Below are 16,043 nucleotides of genomic sequence, written 5' to 3'. Positions count from 1 at the left end.
CTTTCAACTTTCCAGATTTCTCTGTCACTTGATGAAATTTTTCTTTCTCTTCTCTACCTGTTAGGATTTATTTTTGCCCTTCCATTTCCATAGGCAGATTTGGCCTGATGGTGTCCTAACCTTCTCATTGTGTCTTCCCTCCTCCAGCTATCTTAATGACTTGGACCGTGTTGCCGACCCCGCCTACCTGCCTACGCAACAAGATGTGCTTAGAGTTCGAGTCCCCACCACAGGGATCATCGAATACCCCTTTGACTTACAAAGTGTCATTTTCAGGTAGTAAATGAGTCCTTAAAACCCACCTTCCAGCTCCTATGCCTTGAGTACATTTGGTGAACTCTACAAATACTGAAATCCGTTGTAGACTTTGAAACAATATCACCTTTATACCAATTATTATCATTAGACACACAAATAAAATAACGTGTTCCAGAAAGAGGAAGTAGAGGAAAGGTGTGTGGGCAGGTGTCTCATTTCAAATTCGATCACAAAGAAATCAATGAAATCTTAGTTTGCTGGGGATTTGAACAAAATCAGTCACTTAAACATTGATCCTATTACTCTTTGAGAATCATTTTAACTGTGAGGATAGATTTTTAGATTTGTATAATACACGAATGATCTTATGACCCTACTAATAATGGAAACTATATGCTGTCACAAGCTTTCGTGTTGTTTCCCAAGCGTGCTGGTACCAATGCAAAATTCTTCAGTTGCAATAACAATACGGGGTGTTTCATATTCCTAAAATAACTTGCTTGAAAAATTTCAGAATATGTCATTTTGAAAATGGATTGGTTAGCCCAGTCTAAATGTATGTAGGAAAAAAGAATGAAAAATTCTGTTACTGTTCTGTGTGGGTAATACTTCAGAAGTGTTCTAATTTTTTTTTTTAAGAAGAGAAAAATAATATGCTTTCATTTAATCACTCGTTGTACTTTTAGTTAGAATACAAACCACATTGTGCTTTGAGAAATGAAACCGTGTGAATATGTCTTTGAGCACAGAGAGTTGAGTTCTTTGGGGAAGCCTATGCCATCGAAGACAACTACATACGCTACAGGGGTGTGAAATAGGAGTTAATGTGACCTGAGTGACTCCACAGTGGTTCAGATGAGCAGGCTGTCTGTCATTCCCTGACAAAGTACTCTGGACTTTAGTCGAATCAGTCTCTGCCCTACAGTTACGCCTGACCGCCAAATGCCACACTCATAGACATATCCGTAAAGGGGGTGATGTTTTGGAAATATTTCTGAACCTCCTTTTTTTCATCTCTAAAATGGTTGCATTAGATGATCGCCAGCGTTCCTTATAGTTCCAGCATTCTGGATCACTTAAGCTTTGAGTTCCTGCCATTTAAAGATCTTTCATTGGGAACACCCAAATTTCTTTCCTCTTATAACTCTACGACAGAATACTTTCAGAAAATGTAGGGCATTTCGTAGAGATTTTCATCTCCTCATTGTTTTATAATTATTAATGAATTCTGAAGCATCTCGTTTTTATTACACCACGTACACTAGCTGTAGAGGACGTTTTTGCCACCACAGTAAAAGTAATGGCCAAGAAGAGTAATTCCCTGCCACCATCAGAAGCATCTTACAGGGCTCAGAGTGACAGGGTTTTATAGAGTGAGGATTTCATGTGAATGAGTAGCGAATTGTTTGTTTGGCATGGGGAAAGAGCTAGAATTTAATATTTCTAAAAACTTAAGAATTTTAGTTTTGATGTCCATAGTTTATAGGTCTCCCTGAATCCATTGCTTTGCCCCTTAAATATCTCTTCTTTGCCTTAGAGAACTTTGAGAAGCAGTCCCTAGACGATCCTCGATTTCTTAGTTTATGTTTAATGCTTGGAGGCAGAGAGACACCAGGAATAACTGCAGTTTTTAAGAAATGCTCCAAGAGCCCTACTCTCAAACTTGTGTACCTACAGCTTTCATTCTCTGATAGCATTTTATCCCACAAATGTGGTGCACGTGTTAGTTGAGATACGGATTGAACAGTTTGAAGCAACTTGGATTCAGTACCAAGTATTGCTTGATATTTTCATACGAACACTAAAACTCAAATTAATTGATGTCGTTGGTGGTTCCTAACTAGTAACTAGCACACAGTTGTGTTAAAAACACATCCTTGAAAGAGCTCGAATGATGCCTCTTACAGCGTCTTGACATTTTATACACCTGACTTGTAGCAGGTTAACAAGTTGGTTTGTGCATAAGGCCAGTTGAGTCAGGTTACGCAACATGACTGGACTTGTCCCAAATTATTGCCAATATTGGAAGGAGAAAGCAAGTCACAATACCCTTTGGATAAAGTATCAGTGGAGTCCTGTTTGCACTTAGTTGAAGCATCACACACACCCATATTGAAATACATAGCATCTTGTATCTTTTAAATGTATTTACAGTCCTTTCTAGTGTCCTTGAGAAATACACAGGATCTTCATTCTTGCTTCACAGAAAAAGAAACTGAAGTCAGTACTTGCCCTTATAGCTTACCACAAACCATATTTTGTTCCTGACTCTTCTGTGCACGATTAGGTAAAACACCATTTTGCTTGACTTCAGTCCCGGATTTTTTGCAAAGTTATCATTTTCACACACATCAGATAACTTTCTTGTAGCCACAGCGGCTTATTACCCGGAATGTCTTGACTTTGACTGTCAGGTAACAGAAAATTAGTAGGTGTTTAATAAGTCATTGAATTGACTTGGGTGACCATTCTTTTTAGAGAGTATTTTTTCCTAAGAGTATAAGTAAAGCTATATTTATGTTGAATTTTTTTCTTTACATGCTATTAATATAAATATTGTTAACCTTACAGAATGGTCGATGTAGGGGGCCAGAGGTCAGAGAGAAGAAAATGGATACACTGCTTTGAAAATGTCACCTCTATCATGTTTCTAGTAGCGCTTAGTGAATATGATCAAGTTCTCGTGGAGTCGGACAATGAGGTGAGTGCTCTTTGGACAGGCAATGGATTATCATTTTAATATCTGATACAAATAAGAGGATGCAGGGTGTGGAGCATGGGGTAAACTTATTTCACTGCATTTTGACTACTGGGTTGGGGATTTTTTAAATAATAAAAATAACCCTGTGGTAGCACATGGTGTAATGAAAACGGTAAACTCTTTTGTCAGATGTGTGAGCAGCCCCGTGTGTTCAGGTTTAATTTGACCCTATTTTATACTTTTAACACTCAGAAAATGAAAATAACATGGAAATCCCTAGGCTAACCCTCACATCTTTTTCTAGCCCTTTTCCTACTCTTCCTACAGGATGGAGCTGGGAGTGTTGGAGCCAGTCAGCCTGTTTTGTTTTGTTTTCGTTTTGTTTAAATCATTGTTTGGGTGTTGGGTGGGTCCCAAAGAGTACTCAAAACCTCTCTTGGCACATGTGAGTGACTTTGCAGCTGGGTTCTGAATCAGTTCATTGTGGAGCCAAGAAGTGTCTCAGTGACGTGGCCCTTCGGCTCTTACAGAATTCTATAGACTGTGGCATAATTCTATCTCTGCTAAGCAGTGAATGATTGGAAAAATACCCTTGATATGCTTGTGTGGAGAACTGATTCAGTATTTATACTCTTCTCTCCATTACATGAAATCCTAACAGGTATAAATACGGATTTTGAGGATGATAAAGTCTTGATGAGTCAGAATTGACTATGGAGAATAATGCAGGGGCATAGAAAACTCACTTCTAGCGGGAGTTCAGTGCGTGTGTGTTGGGGGAATGGAAAAGATTCCTGACATCCTGTTAGAGGCAGACATTGCAGACCTGCCAACAGTAAATATTAAATATCCTTCTGATGGGATAAAAAACAAAGAGAAGGAAGTGAGATATCTCCACTAGCTGATTAAAACACAATCTGACATATTAAAATACACTTTCCATACTATACATTTTTTGGTAAAGAAGAATGTTGGCTTCTGGTCCTTTTAAATATGTTATTTTTCTAGAAGCATTAATATCTGTATCAAAATAAATATGCAGTCCTTTATAGCATTTCTTTTGTATGTAGGATTGATAAAGAGTTCAGGAGGGACGCCTGGGTGGCTTAGTCAGTTGAGCGTCCGACTCTTGATTTCCGCTCAGGTCATGATCCCAGGGTCATGGGATCCAGCCCTGTGTCAGGCTCCATGCTGCGTGTGGAGCCCGCTTAAGATCCTCCCTCCCTTCCTCCACAAAAAATAAAAAACAAAAAAGTTCAGGAACCAATATCCCATATAGAGCTGAGTTACCTATTCACCTATTCATGCATTTCAGAATCTTTTCAGGGTTACAAGTTATGGGCTTTTGAAACAAGTAACTTTTTAAGAATGTTTTATCAGCCACTTGCCCTCTGTAGCTACCATGAAAAGTGCCTGAAAAGCAAGCTAAAATACAAGGCAGTCAGTTCCCAAGATTTAAGGTAAGCAATTACCATCAGAATTTTAGCTATAATCTCTCTATATGTATTTCTGTCTTCATATCTGTGTTCAGTGGTTGTTCCTTAATCTTTGGATATAGTATTTTGAATGTAGTGCATATCATAGTTGGGAACAGAATAAGACAGCTTTTCTGATTTCTTCGAATGTTGAATCAAGATAGAAAATGTTTTGAGGGCTTATCTACTATGTGCTTGGTACTGGGCATCTAAAGAGATACAAAAAATGAAAAACAAAATGAATTTTGCCCAGAAGGGCCTCATAAAAGAGATGTGCTTTTGTTGGGTAGAGAGTAAAGAGGAGAGGAAGGCCTTCGTTATATGGGACATGATCTCTCTAGTTTGCTGTCCAGTAAAATAAAATTTATCAACTACACAGAAGATGTAAGAAGCACACATAGTTTTATTTCTTATGTCACTGTTTACATTTTAGCTAAAGGAAATGGAAATGTTTATCAGTACACATTTTTTTATCCACATTTTATACAAGGCAAGTACATTGTATCTGTAAAGACATGTATATATATTGTGACTTAATGCTCATCAGTTTACCTCAGTTCCTTAGGTAGGTCATCACCTGATTCTACCACATAAATTCAGTTCTTCAATTATCTGGACATTACGGATTATTTATCCTAGTTTTTACCTGACATTGCTCATGGATATCTAGTTTTTGTGTAATAGTATATTATATTAATTAGAATAAGATGACATTGTTTTGATGATCAGATACCATAACTAAAGTCTCCACAGTAACTTGCCATTCAATGTACAGGCATTACATGCATCTAAAAATATTTTGCCAGTTTCATTTATTCCTTGGTGATGCATTATGCTACAAATTAAGATAATAAATCTATTATTTTTTCTTTAGGACTCCCTGATCACTTGTGACTATTAAAATAAATTTTTAACATGTTTATTTATTTTTGAGAGAGAGAGAGACAGACCGAGCATGAAAGGTGGGGGGTGGGGGGTGCAGAGAGAGACGGAGACACCAATTCCGAAGCAGGCTCCAGGCTTGGAGCTGTCAGTACAGAGCCGGGCGTGGGGCTTGAACTCACAAACCGCGAGACCATGACCTGAGCCGAAGTCAGAAGCCTAACCCACTCAGCCACGCAGGCGCCCCACTTGGGAATATTCTTAAAGCCTACCTCGTAATTCTATGAGATCAAAGCCATTTCATGGTGCTCTTTTCTCAGACCTTAAGTCAAGTCTGTTGGCAATATTGCAGATGATCTTAAGCATAATAAGAGCAATGCCGCTCATTAATTACGTCCTGCTAGCCACAGCCATCACTGTTGGTAATTAGGGAACACTGTCAAAAATATTTTTTAATGTCAGGATGTAGTCACAGTCTTTTTTTGGTGGGTGGGGGGGACTAATATATGAAAATGCCTTTGGCTCTCCACTTCCTTAAATCATTAAGGGAATTCAGAACTATAGCATTCTCCTTTCCCCAAATTCTCTGGTTTTGGTGAGACAAAACTGAAGTGAACTCCTGAAACATTTTGTTCTTGGTTTTGAAATCTGGTGTCCATAACTTTAATCCAAAGCAGACCTTGCGGTGCCTCCTTTGGTATATATGTGCGAGAAACACCTGGAAATGGGTACTATCAGCCTCCCCTCTGGTCCTGGAGAACTCTGGAAAAGGCAGTGCGGGCCGCAGGCAAAACCAGCTGAAAGTACTTTGGATTATTGCTGTTGCTTTTCATGTTTCTAAGACTTTTGGTATCAATCTTCAAGTTTTTATGCAGATGTGCTTTCGTCTTTCCAGATTCTCAGCCTTCCTGGAGCTTGGGGAATTAATTTTGTTATTATTATTTTTTTCCTCCAGAGAGGGACACACATCACCCAATAGTGAGTGAGATCGAGCAGGGTTGCAGTGCCACGTAGATTTGCATATTGTCTTTACTGTCTTCTTTTCCCTGTGATAACACATCAGCACGAGCCCACTGCTCTACTGTAATCCTTCGGTGCCTACATTATTTAAGCGCCCGTGAGAGCCCGCAGCCCACAGGAAGCATTCCCATAACATATTTAAGCTTATCAACATGTATCCGCACTCTCTCTTTTAGTCTTTATTTTTCTGGTTTTCTGTTACATGAATATCTGAGCACAAATACGATGATAATTTCTCAGACTTTGACTCGGGGGCCGTCTTACAGACCATGGTTCCTAGACTGTCCAGCTTTTTTCTCCTCCACTTTTCTTTTTGAATGTGCCATTCTAACTTAAATTAAATTAAATTTTGAAATGGTCACAACCCATTAAGCTTTAGTTTTGATACAATACCAGGGTAGATCCCACACCCCAAGCGCTCCTTTGAACCAAGATAGATTCCCCAGCAATGCTTTCCCTAAACATTTATTCTTGAACCCGGAAATATTTCTCTTCTCTTAGGTTTTAAAATGAAGCCCCTTTGAAGTCATTCAGGTAAAACCCACGGTCTGAACATTTTCTTTAACGGTGTGAACCCTGGACTTTGTTCTGTTCCAAAAACTCCAAGTGAGTTTTGGGGATTTTCTTCATATAAAATTCAGCATTGGCAGGGAAAATGACTAAAACTTGAGAAAAGAAATTGCACCTCAAAGGGAAGACCTATAGGAAACTTAGAAGTAGTTAAAAGTAAGAGCCGAGTTATGATACCCGCTCTCAGTTGGGTTGGCTCTCACATCCTGTATTGATCTTAAATTATGAAATCAGAAACTTGATCTTGCTCCTCAGACTTGGTATACTTGGCTCAGATTCATGGCCTGATTAACAAGGCTCTTCCTGAAAGACGTCCTACTTTTTTTTTTTTTTTATATTTAACTCTTCTTCCCTTTTCCACATTCCTTTGTTCATTTTTAGCCACTTGTTCCTTTTTGAAACCCCTTCCCTCACCCCTTTCATCCTTCAGGCTTTCTGTTTCCATATTATTATACTCCTCAACTTCTTTGCTCGTACGACTTGAAGGAAGCTTGGAGGAAGTTTTCTGATCACCATTTATGAGTTTGAACCAGGGACATGTACTTCCTGCTGGTAAGCGTGTGGCAAACCAGCCACATGTGGACACTACTCGTGTGTCTGTATATTGGAAATCTTTCAAATTCTTCATTGAAGCCATACTGGTACAATCAATGCAATATTTTTTATAGGATGAATTATATGAAAAAGGTGGATTGCTGACGAGTGTATTTAGTATAATCTGATCTCTAGAATGATATACATACAATTATTATAGGGAAGGTTATTAACCCCGCCCTCAAAAAGGAAAATAATTTGGAAGATTTTCTACCATGACCATGGGGTAAACAGTGATTGATGATGTGGCTCGGGAGAGTGTTAACAAATAATAAGCGAAACAATAATTGTTTTAAAATAAAGTAAGATCAGGTTGGAATTTTAGCTCTGTCATTTATAACATCTCTGTCCATTTTTCGTTTGGATTATCTATCATTTTCCTGCTGCTTTTTAGGAGTTCCTTACATGCTGTGGATGTGAGCCTTTTGTTGTACGTACTGCAAACATCTGCTTTGCAGCTTGCCATCTATTCTCTTAATTGTGTCTTTTGATGGAGTCATAAATTTTAATACAATAAAATTTATGACAGTTTCCCCTTATGGCTGTCGATTAGCATGCATGTGTCTACAAATACGCACACACAGGAGGATAAAGTAAATCACCTGAAAAGTCTGTTATGAAAGGACAGTAAGGATTGGAGGGTGAGATTAAGAATTGAAATACAAATCGCAGAACCAGGTACCTGTCTTAGCAGCAGTTCACAAGTGTAGTTAAGCATCTCTTAGCAACCAAGAAAAGGAGGTAATTGTGGCCTGCTAGAAGATTCATTTATCTTTAAAACGAGTTAGCTGCTTCTGGTACCGAGCTACTCCTGTACCTTCACAAAGAGATGCTGTGGGAGGGAGTAAGTTATATCCACAATAACATGCCCCCAGGAAAGCAAATATTAAGCATTCCTAGGGCTGTCCCTTAAGCTTCTGTCCGTGTAAAGTGGTGTCTTAACATCAAAGTCTGTCATGGGCCAGTGCCACGTGGTCTAAACTCATAGCTCGATGTAAGAATAAAGGCGAGAAGAGCTAAGGAAGTGGATTTTGTTTGTTTTTAGAAACGATTTCAGTGATCCGGGAGAGCATAAAATTCTAGAGAACTTACTTGCTTTAAATCTGTATCTTCACAGAAATAAAATGATACAGATGCATTTAAAGACTTTGTATAACCTTCTCGGATTGATTTCTCTCCCTCCCCCAGAAGTTACTGGCCTCAAGTTGGCATATATCATTCCTGTGCATATTTTTTTCACATTTTTACTACATATGTATATGTCAATAAGCAATATGTAATATTGGATGCTTAATATTCATGATTAATTTTATTTAGATGATTTTACATCGTGGGTTTTGTTCCATCAGCATTGTTCTTGAGATTTATTTTTTTTATGTTGCTACATGTGGCTTTAATTCACTTATTTAGACCGCCATCTAGTTCCGTTGCGTGCACAGGCCCTACTGTGTTTCACACACTTCTCAGCCAGCAGGTGGCTTTCAGTGTGGGTTACCTTTTCCCACCCTCATCTTGTCTCCCCCTCATTCCAACCCCCAGTGGAGTTATCTTTATTTATTTTTATTATTTTAGAGAGAGAAAGAGAGGGCATGCAAGAAGGGGAGAGGGGGAGAGAGAAGAGCAGAGACTTAAGCAGTCTCCATGCTCAGCGTGGAGTCCAATGTGGGGCTCAGTCCCACTGTCCTGGGATCATGACCTGAGCCAAAATCAAGAGTTGGATGCTCAGGCACCCTAATATACACACCTTTTAAACTCATTCTGGTTATTGTTTGGCAGTTAAAAATTACCTCTCAATGCATGGGTTGCCTTTTTTGCTTGTTGCTTATGGAAGAGTTTTCATCTTAATATAGTCAGCTCACTCATTTCCTTTATTGGTTGTATTACTGTATTTTCTTCGGGAATTCTTTGTCTTCCCCTAGAATATGAAGACCTATCCCTTAGTACCTATTGAAAGTTACAAGGTTTTGCTTTTTCATAGGTTTTCTATATACCTATAATTGATTTTTGAGTATGACAGATAAGGATTTCGTATTTTCTTGCTATATATCTGTTCAATTGACCCAATACCGTTTGTTGAATAGTAAATCCATCATCCACCTTACCTTTTTATTTTTTATTAATATTTCTTTATTTAGTTTTGAAAGAGAGAGAGACTCAGTGTGAGCAGGGGAGGGGCAGAGGGAGAGACACAGACTCTGAAGCAGCCCCCGTGCTCTGAGCTGTCAGCACAGCCTTGAGATCATGACCTGACCCGAGGTCAGATGCTTAGCCAACTGAGCCACCCAAGTGCCCCTACCGTTTTCTTTTTAACTGTGAAATATATACATACATATAAAGAAGAGTCCACAAATTCAAAATACACAGCACAGAGTTACCACAAAGTATCTGTGTGTCCAGCACCCTTGTCAAGAAACAGAACATTGCCAAGACTACTGAAGCTCTTCTGGTGCCCCTCCCCAAGCAGTTGGCCACTGTTCTTTAAGGGAACCCCTTCCTGGCTGTTCTCTTTAGTTTTAATACTTAAACATGTATCCTTGAATCCTGTAGTTTCGTTTTCCTTGTGTTTTAACTTTTATTCAAAGGGAATCAAACGGTATGTTTTTGAGCTTCGATATAAACTTCTGTGCCTAGCTTCTTTTGCTCAAGATTATGCTTATAAGGTGCATACATTTTATATGGTTTATTCACTTGTAATTCATTCATTGCCATATATATTCTATTGCATGAAAATACCACCATTTGTTTCGCCATTCTGCTGTTTATAGATTTGTGTGTGTGTGTTTCCAGTATGCGGTTATTACAAATAATGTTACTGTGAATATTCAGATACGTATCTCTGGATGTACATGGGCACACATTTCTGTTGGCTATATACCTAGCAAAAGAATTGCAGGCGCATAGGCAATACATATCTTTAACTTCAGTACATAAGGCAAAAGTATTTTCCAAAGTGAATGCACCATTTCACACTCCCATCAGCAGTGTCTGAAGCTTCTGTTATTTGCCGGTGTTTTCGCTTTAGGTCTTCTGGTGGCCAAAGAGCTGGGCTGTAGTCCCTGCATACACAGGTTTCCGTGGGCACACCCTCACTTTGGGTGCAAAGTGGTGGTGATTCACTACAACCCATTTCCCTCGGGCTCTCAGCTGCTACCTCCAGATTCAGCGGTTACCCCCGGGGAAAGAGGCCCCAAATCCTGTGCTCACTTCTCTAGACCTTTCCTTCCCCAGATATTGCCCTGGTAGTTCTTCCCTGCTTTTCAGCTCTCTGAGGCCTTTAAGTGGGTATGTTTATTATTTTGTTAACCTTTCTGGTTGTCTTCCTTCCCATTGATATCAATGGTACCTGGGACATATGTCAAGTTCTTTCTCTGGGTTCTCTGCTTGGTTGATCTGTTTACTGCTCCTGCACCAACGTAAAATGTATCAAGTCACTCCTTTTAGCATAATCTTGATATCAAGTGCATCAAATTCGTCTACCTTCTTGTTGTTCAGAATTTTCTTGGCTAGTCTTGATCCTTTACTCTCCCTTGTAAATTTTAACTTCAGGTCATCAAATTCCAGAAAACAAAGCTGATTTGAATTTGAATAAATACATAGATAAATTTGAGGTTGGTCTTTCTTTCAACTTTACAGTATTAAATTTTACCATCCATAAACATGACATGGTTTATATAGCTCACCATTTATCATTGAAAACACTGCTTGTGTTGTCATATGTGGTCAGTTTCTATAAATGTTCCACATGTGCTTGAAATTGTGATTTCATATTTTTGGGGACAAGGTTCTATGTTATGCCTATTAGAACAAACTTGTTAATTGAGTTATTCAGATCTTCTAAGTCCTTAGTAATTTCTTGTACGTTTCATTAGAGTTATTTTTTAAATTGTTTTTAATATTATTTTGATGATGTATACATGTATATAACAAGCTATAAATTATAAGTGTTCAGTTTGAGGAATTATCACAGAGTGAACACATCCGTGTAATTACCATCCACCACAAGAGACAGATATTATTAGTACCCCAGAAGCTCCCTTGTGCCCCTTTCCAATCACAACCTCACCCCCTCTCCCCCAAGGGTAACTGTTACCTTGACTTATAATACCATCGTTTTGCCTCTGTTGAACTTAATATAAACTGAAATTAAATGCATCCTTTTGTGTCAACTTGTGTTCAAAATAGTGTTTATTAGATAAATTCACGTTGTGTGTCACTGTAGTTTTTCATTTTTATTACTGTATATCATTCATTTAAATTCAATGAAATGACTATCCATCCTAAATTTTAAACAATTTATCCATCCTATTTTTGATGGATATCTGAATGGTTTTCTCTTTGCAACTGTTGTGAATAATGCTGCTATGAATATTATTTTGACGTTTTTTGACTGAATACATGTGCCTGGTTTTCTGTCGAGTAGAAATAGGATTGATGATTCACAGTGAACGTGTATGTTCGACTGTGGTGAATACTGCCTGTGTCCATTCCTTAGAACTACTGTAACAAATCCCAGACTTGGTGGGTTACAACAGTAGAAATTTGTTCCTACAGTTCCGGAGGCTCAGAGTCTGAAATCAAGGTATCAGCAGCGCCATGCTCCATCTGAATGCTATTGAAGAGAATCTCCCCTTTTTCCTCCTATTCCTACTTCTGTTAGCATTCCTTGTAGTTACATAGCCCCGGTCTCTTCCTCTGTCTTCCCATAGTCTTCTCCTCTGTGTCCGTGTCTTCTTGTCTGCTGTCTCTTATGAGGGAGGACACTTGTTGTTGGATTTAGGGTAAACCCAGGTGATCCAGGAGGATCTCATCTCAAGCTCCTTAACTAAATTACATTTGGAGGACATTTTTTCCAAGTCACGTCACATTCGCAGGTTCTGGAGGATAGCGTGTGGACATGCCTTTTTGGGGCTCACCCTTCAACCCACTACAACTGCCAGTCTGAACTCTGGAAACAGTTCATACTTCCACCACCAGTGTATATGTGTTCTCTTTGGTCCATATTCTTAGCAACTTAGATATGGTCAGCTTTTAAGTTTCAGCCATTATATTGGGTATGTAGTAGCATCTCTTTGTGGTGGGAGTTCGCATTTCTCTGATTATGATGAGATTGAGTACTTTTTTTTTTTTTTAGTTTATTTATTATGAGAGAGGGAGAGAGAGAGAGTGCAAGCACAGGTAGGGGAGGGGCAGAGAGAAGGAGAGAAAGAATCTCAAGCAGGCTCCACGCCAGCAGTGCGGAGCCTGATACGGGGTTCAAACTCATGAAGTATGAGATCATGACCTAAGCCGAGATTGAGAGTAGGACGCTTAACTGACTGTGCCCAGACACCCCAAGATTGAGTACTTTGTATATTTCTTTACCATTGGATATCCTCTATCTTAAAGTGCTGATGTAATTCCATGATCAGTTTTTGTTGGTCTGTGTTTAAGAAAAAGAATCATTAGTTTAGATGTCTGCATATTCTTGATAGAAACTCCGCAAAAAACTTCTGCCAGTCCATGACTTGCTTTTTTACCACCTTAAATGATATCTTTTGATGTGGCCAATTAAGTGGTCTTTTAAACTCTGACCATTGTATGTCTTTCTTAAGGAATCCTTCCCCCAATTGTAGTGTATAGCATTTATATTTTGAAGATGGATATTTTAGTATGAGATTTGCTATAAATTTATTGGTTTTGAATTATATTACTTACATAATTTTACCTTTTTTGTTCATTCTAATTACATTTACAAATAGAATACGAATATTAACGCCAGCATTTTAACATTATAAGCATAAAAAAACCACTAGTATGTAATTTTTGCTTGATAGTATAATCACTTGGGTAGAATTACCCCTTTATGTACTTTGGGGACATTGGAGAAAACTGAAATATACGAAACTTTTATTTTAAGGTGTATGTTTCTTTTAGATTAGCATACTTTGGGGACATTGGAGAAAACTGAAATATACTAAACTTTTATTTTAAGGTGTATGTTTCTTTTAGATTAGCATAATAAAAATATATAATATATGTAAAATAAAAATGATATTATATACTGTATATCGAGATACCCTGCCAATTCTTCATCATAAAAATGTTTGTATGGCATGGTTGGCTCATAAAAGTATATAGAAATGAATCCCTAAAAAGAATAAAAAAAGGAAAAAAAATGTCCTCTCTCCTTTTTGGGGAAAAAAAAATAACGCCATCTGAAAAGCAGCATGTGGAGTTTTCCCCCCTCACTGACGGAGTTATTTTTAAACCTCCTACTTTGGTTGTAAACTTGTCTATTTTCTTAATTCCACACTTCTGTTTTTGATGTTTTGAGATTTCAGTATCCTGTCCTTTATAAGTTTGTAATTTGTATATATTCCTGACGTATTGTTCTTTTTGTCATCAAGAAGGTTTTTTTTTTTTTTCCTTAAAGTCAGAAGTGCTTTTTGCTGAAATAAAGCAGTTATGCAAGAAGCAAACCGGAAGTGCCAATGTCCTGCCTTTCGGTCTGGTGAGTCACAGAAAAGGCTGTGTTTTCATAAGAGGTGGGGACGAAGCAGGAGGAAGGCAGGCAGGCGGTGGCAGCAGCAGATCAGGGACCGCACTGGGCAGACTGTATATGCAGGAAGTGAGCTGAACAGGTTGTTACTAACTTGGGAATGAAAGAGTATTTCAGGAGCAGTGTCGGTAGTGACAGAAGATTTAGCCATATAGAAGGTAGAAAAGCTTAGATGGAAGTTTTTTTTATTAACAGCTTATTGAGATATAATTCATACACCATCACATTCACCCTTTTAAAGTTTATGCTTCAGTGGACTTTAGTATATTCATAGAATTATACAAATAGCACCACTATCCAATTGGTTTTTTCCTATGAATAGACTGTATTTTTTAGAGCAGTTTTAGGTTCACCCCAAAATTGAGTGGCAGATTTCCCATGGGACCCCTTCCCTCATGCATGCATAGCCCTATGCTCTATTTATCAACATCCCCTACCAGGGGATTCGTTCTACTTATTTGTCACATTTGGTACCTTTGTTACAACCCGTGATCCTGTATTGACATGTGATTGTCACTCAAAGTCACAGTTTACTTTAGGCTTCACTCTTTCTGTGGATTGTTGTACATTCTATGGATTTTGACAAATGTATAACGAATGACATGTATTTACCATTATAGTATCCTACAGAATGGCTTCACTACCCTGAAATCTTCTGTGCTCTGTCTATTCATCCCTCCCCCATCCCTCTCTCCTCCACTCTGGCAATCACTGATTTTTTTACTGCCTCCAGAGTTTTGCCTTTTCCAGAATGTCATAGAGTTGGAATCAGACAGTATGTAGCCTTTTCAGATTGGCTTCTTTCACTTAGTGATATGCATTTAAGATTTATCTATGCCTTTTACGGCTTGATAGCTTGTTTCTTTTTAGTACTAAATAATACTTCGTTGTCTGGATGGACCACAGTTTGTTAATCTATGCACCTACTGAAGGACATCTTGGTTGCTTCCAGGTTTGGCCAACTTTGAATAAAAGTGTTGTTGTTACCCATACGCAGTTTTTTATGTGGACGTAAGTTTTCATCTCCTCTGGGTGAATGCCAACGAGTGTGATGGCTGGATCGTACGAGAGTATGTTAAGTTTCGTAGGAAACTGTTAAATTGTCCTCCAAAGCTCCTGTGCCATTTTGCATCCCCACCAGCAATGAACGAAAACTCCCATTGCCCCGCACCCTCATCAGCATTTGGTGTTGTCAGTGTTCCAGATTTGGGCCATTCTTACAGGCATATAGTGATACCTCTTTGTGGTTTTCATTTGCGTGTCTCTAATGTCATGTTGCATTTTTTTTTTCGTATGTTTGTTATTTGCATATCTTCTTTGGTGAGTTGTCTGTTCAAGTATTTGGCCCATTTTTAAATCCAGTTCTCAGTTTTCTTATCGTTGAATTTTAAGAGTTCTTATGTATTTTGGATAACAATCCTTTATCGGTTGTATCATTTGCAAATACTTTTTCCCAGTCTGGAGCTTGTCCTTGTATTCTGTAGTCTTATTTTCTTGTAATGTATTTGTCTGCTTTTGATACTAGGAAAATGGTGTCTCATAGAATAAGTTACCATGGATCCCTCTGCTTCTGTCTCCTGGAAGAGACGAGACTATAGATAACTGGTATAATTTCTTCCTTAAGTGTTTGGTCGAATTCACAAGTGAACCCTTCGGGGCCTGCTTTCTGATTGGGAGGTCATTAATTATTGATTCAATTTCTTTACTAGATATAGGCCTGTTCAGTTTTTGTATTTCTTTTTGTGTGAGCTTTGGACAAATTGTATCCTTCAAGGAATTGGTCCATTTCGTGTAGGTAATCAAATTTCTGGGCATAGAACTATTAAGAGTATTCCTTTATTATCCTTTTAATGTCCATGAGCTCTGTGGTGACCTCTTCTTTTGTTTCTGATACTAGTCATTGGTGTTCTCTCTTTTTTTCTTTGTTATCCCAGCCAGAAGTTAGGCTCTGATAAAACCCCGATAGTTTATACTCTGGTAAAATAATTTCTCTTAAGACCAGCCC

The 16,043-nt window shown here is 38.3% G+C and overlaps 1 protein-coding gene across 6 annotated transcripts in view; it reads left to right on the top strand.

Annotated features, from left to right (window-relative positions):
- The window catches only part of GNAQ (G protein subunit alpha q), a 351,477-nt gene that overhangs the window by 267,107 nt on the left and 68,327 nt on the right, over positions 1-16,043 (top strand). For all 6 annotated transcript variants that reach the window (XM_042965343.1, XM_042965342.1, XM_042965339.1 and 3 more), the window contains 2 exons: positions 148-276; positions 2,830-2,959. In XM_042965343.1, coding sequence (XP_042821277.1) covers positions 148-276; positions 2,830-2,959 — 259 coding nt within the window. The remainder of the gene's footprint in view (positions 1-147; positions 277-2,829; positions 2,960-16,043) is intronic.

This window comes from Panthera tigris, chromosome D4, assembly GCF_018350195.1.
Source record: "Panthera tigris isolate Pti1 chromosome D4, P.tigris_Pti1_mat1.1, whole genome shotgun sequence".
Classification (NCBI taxonomy): domain Eukaryota; kingdom Metazoa; phylum Chordata; class Mammalia; order Carnivora; family Felidae; genus Panthera; species Panthera tigris.
The sequence above is the reverse complement of the archived record's forward strand: the minus strand, read 5'-3'. Positions and strand labels throughout refer to the sequence as shown.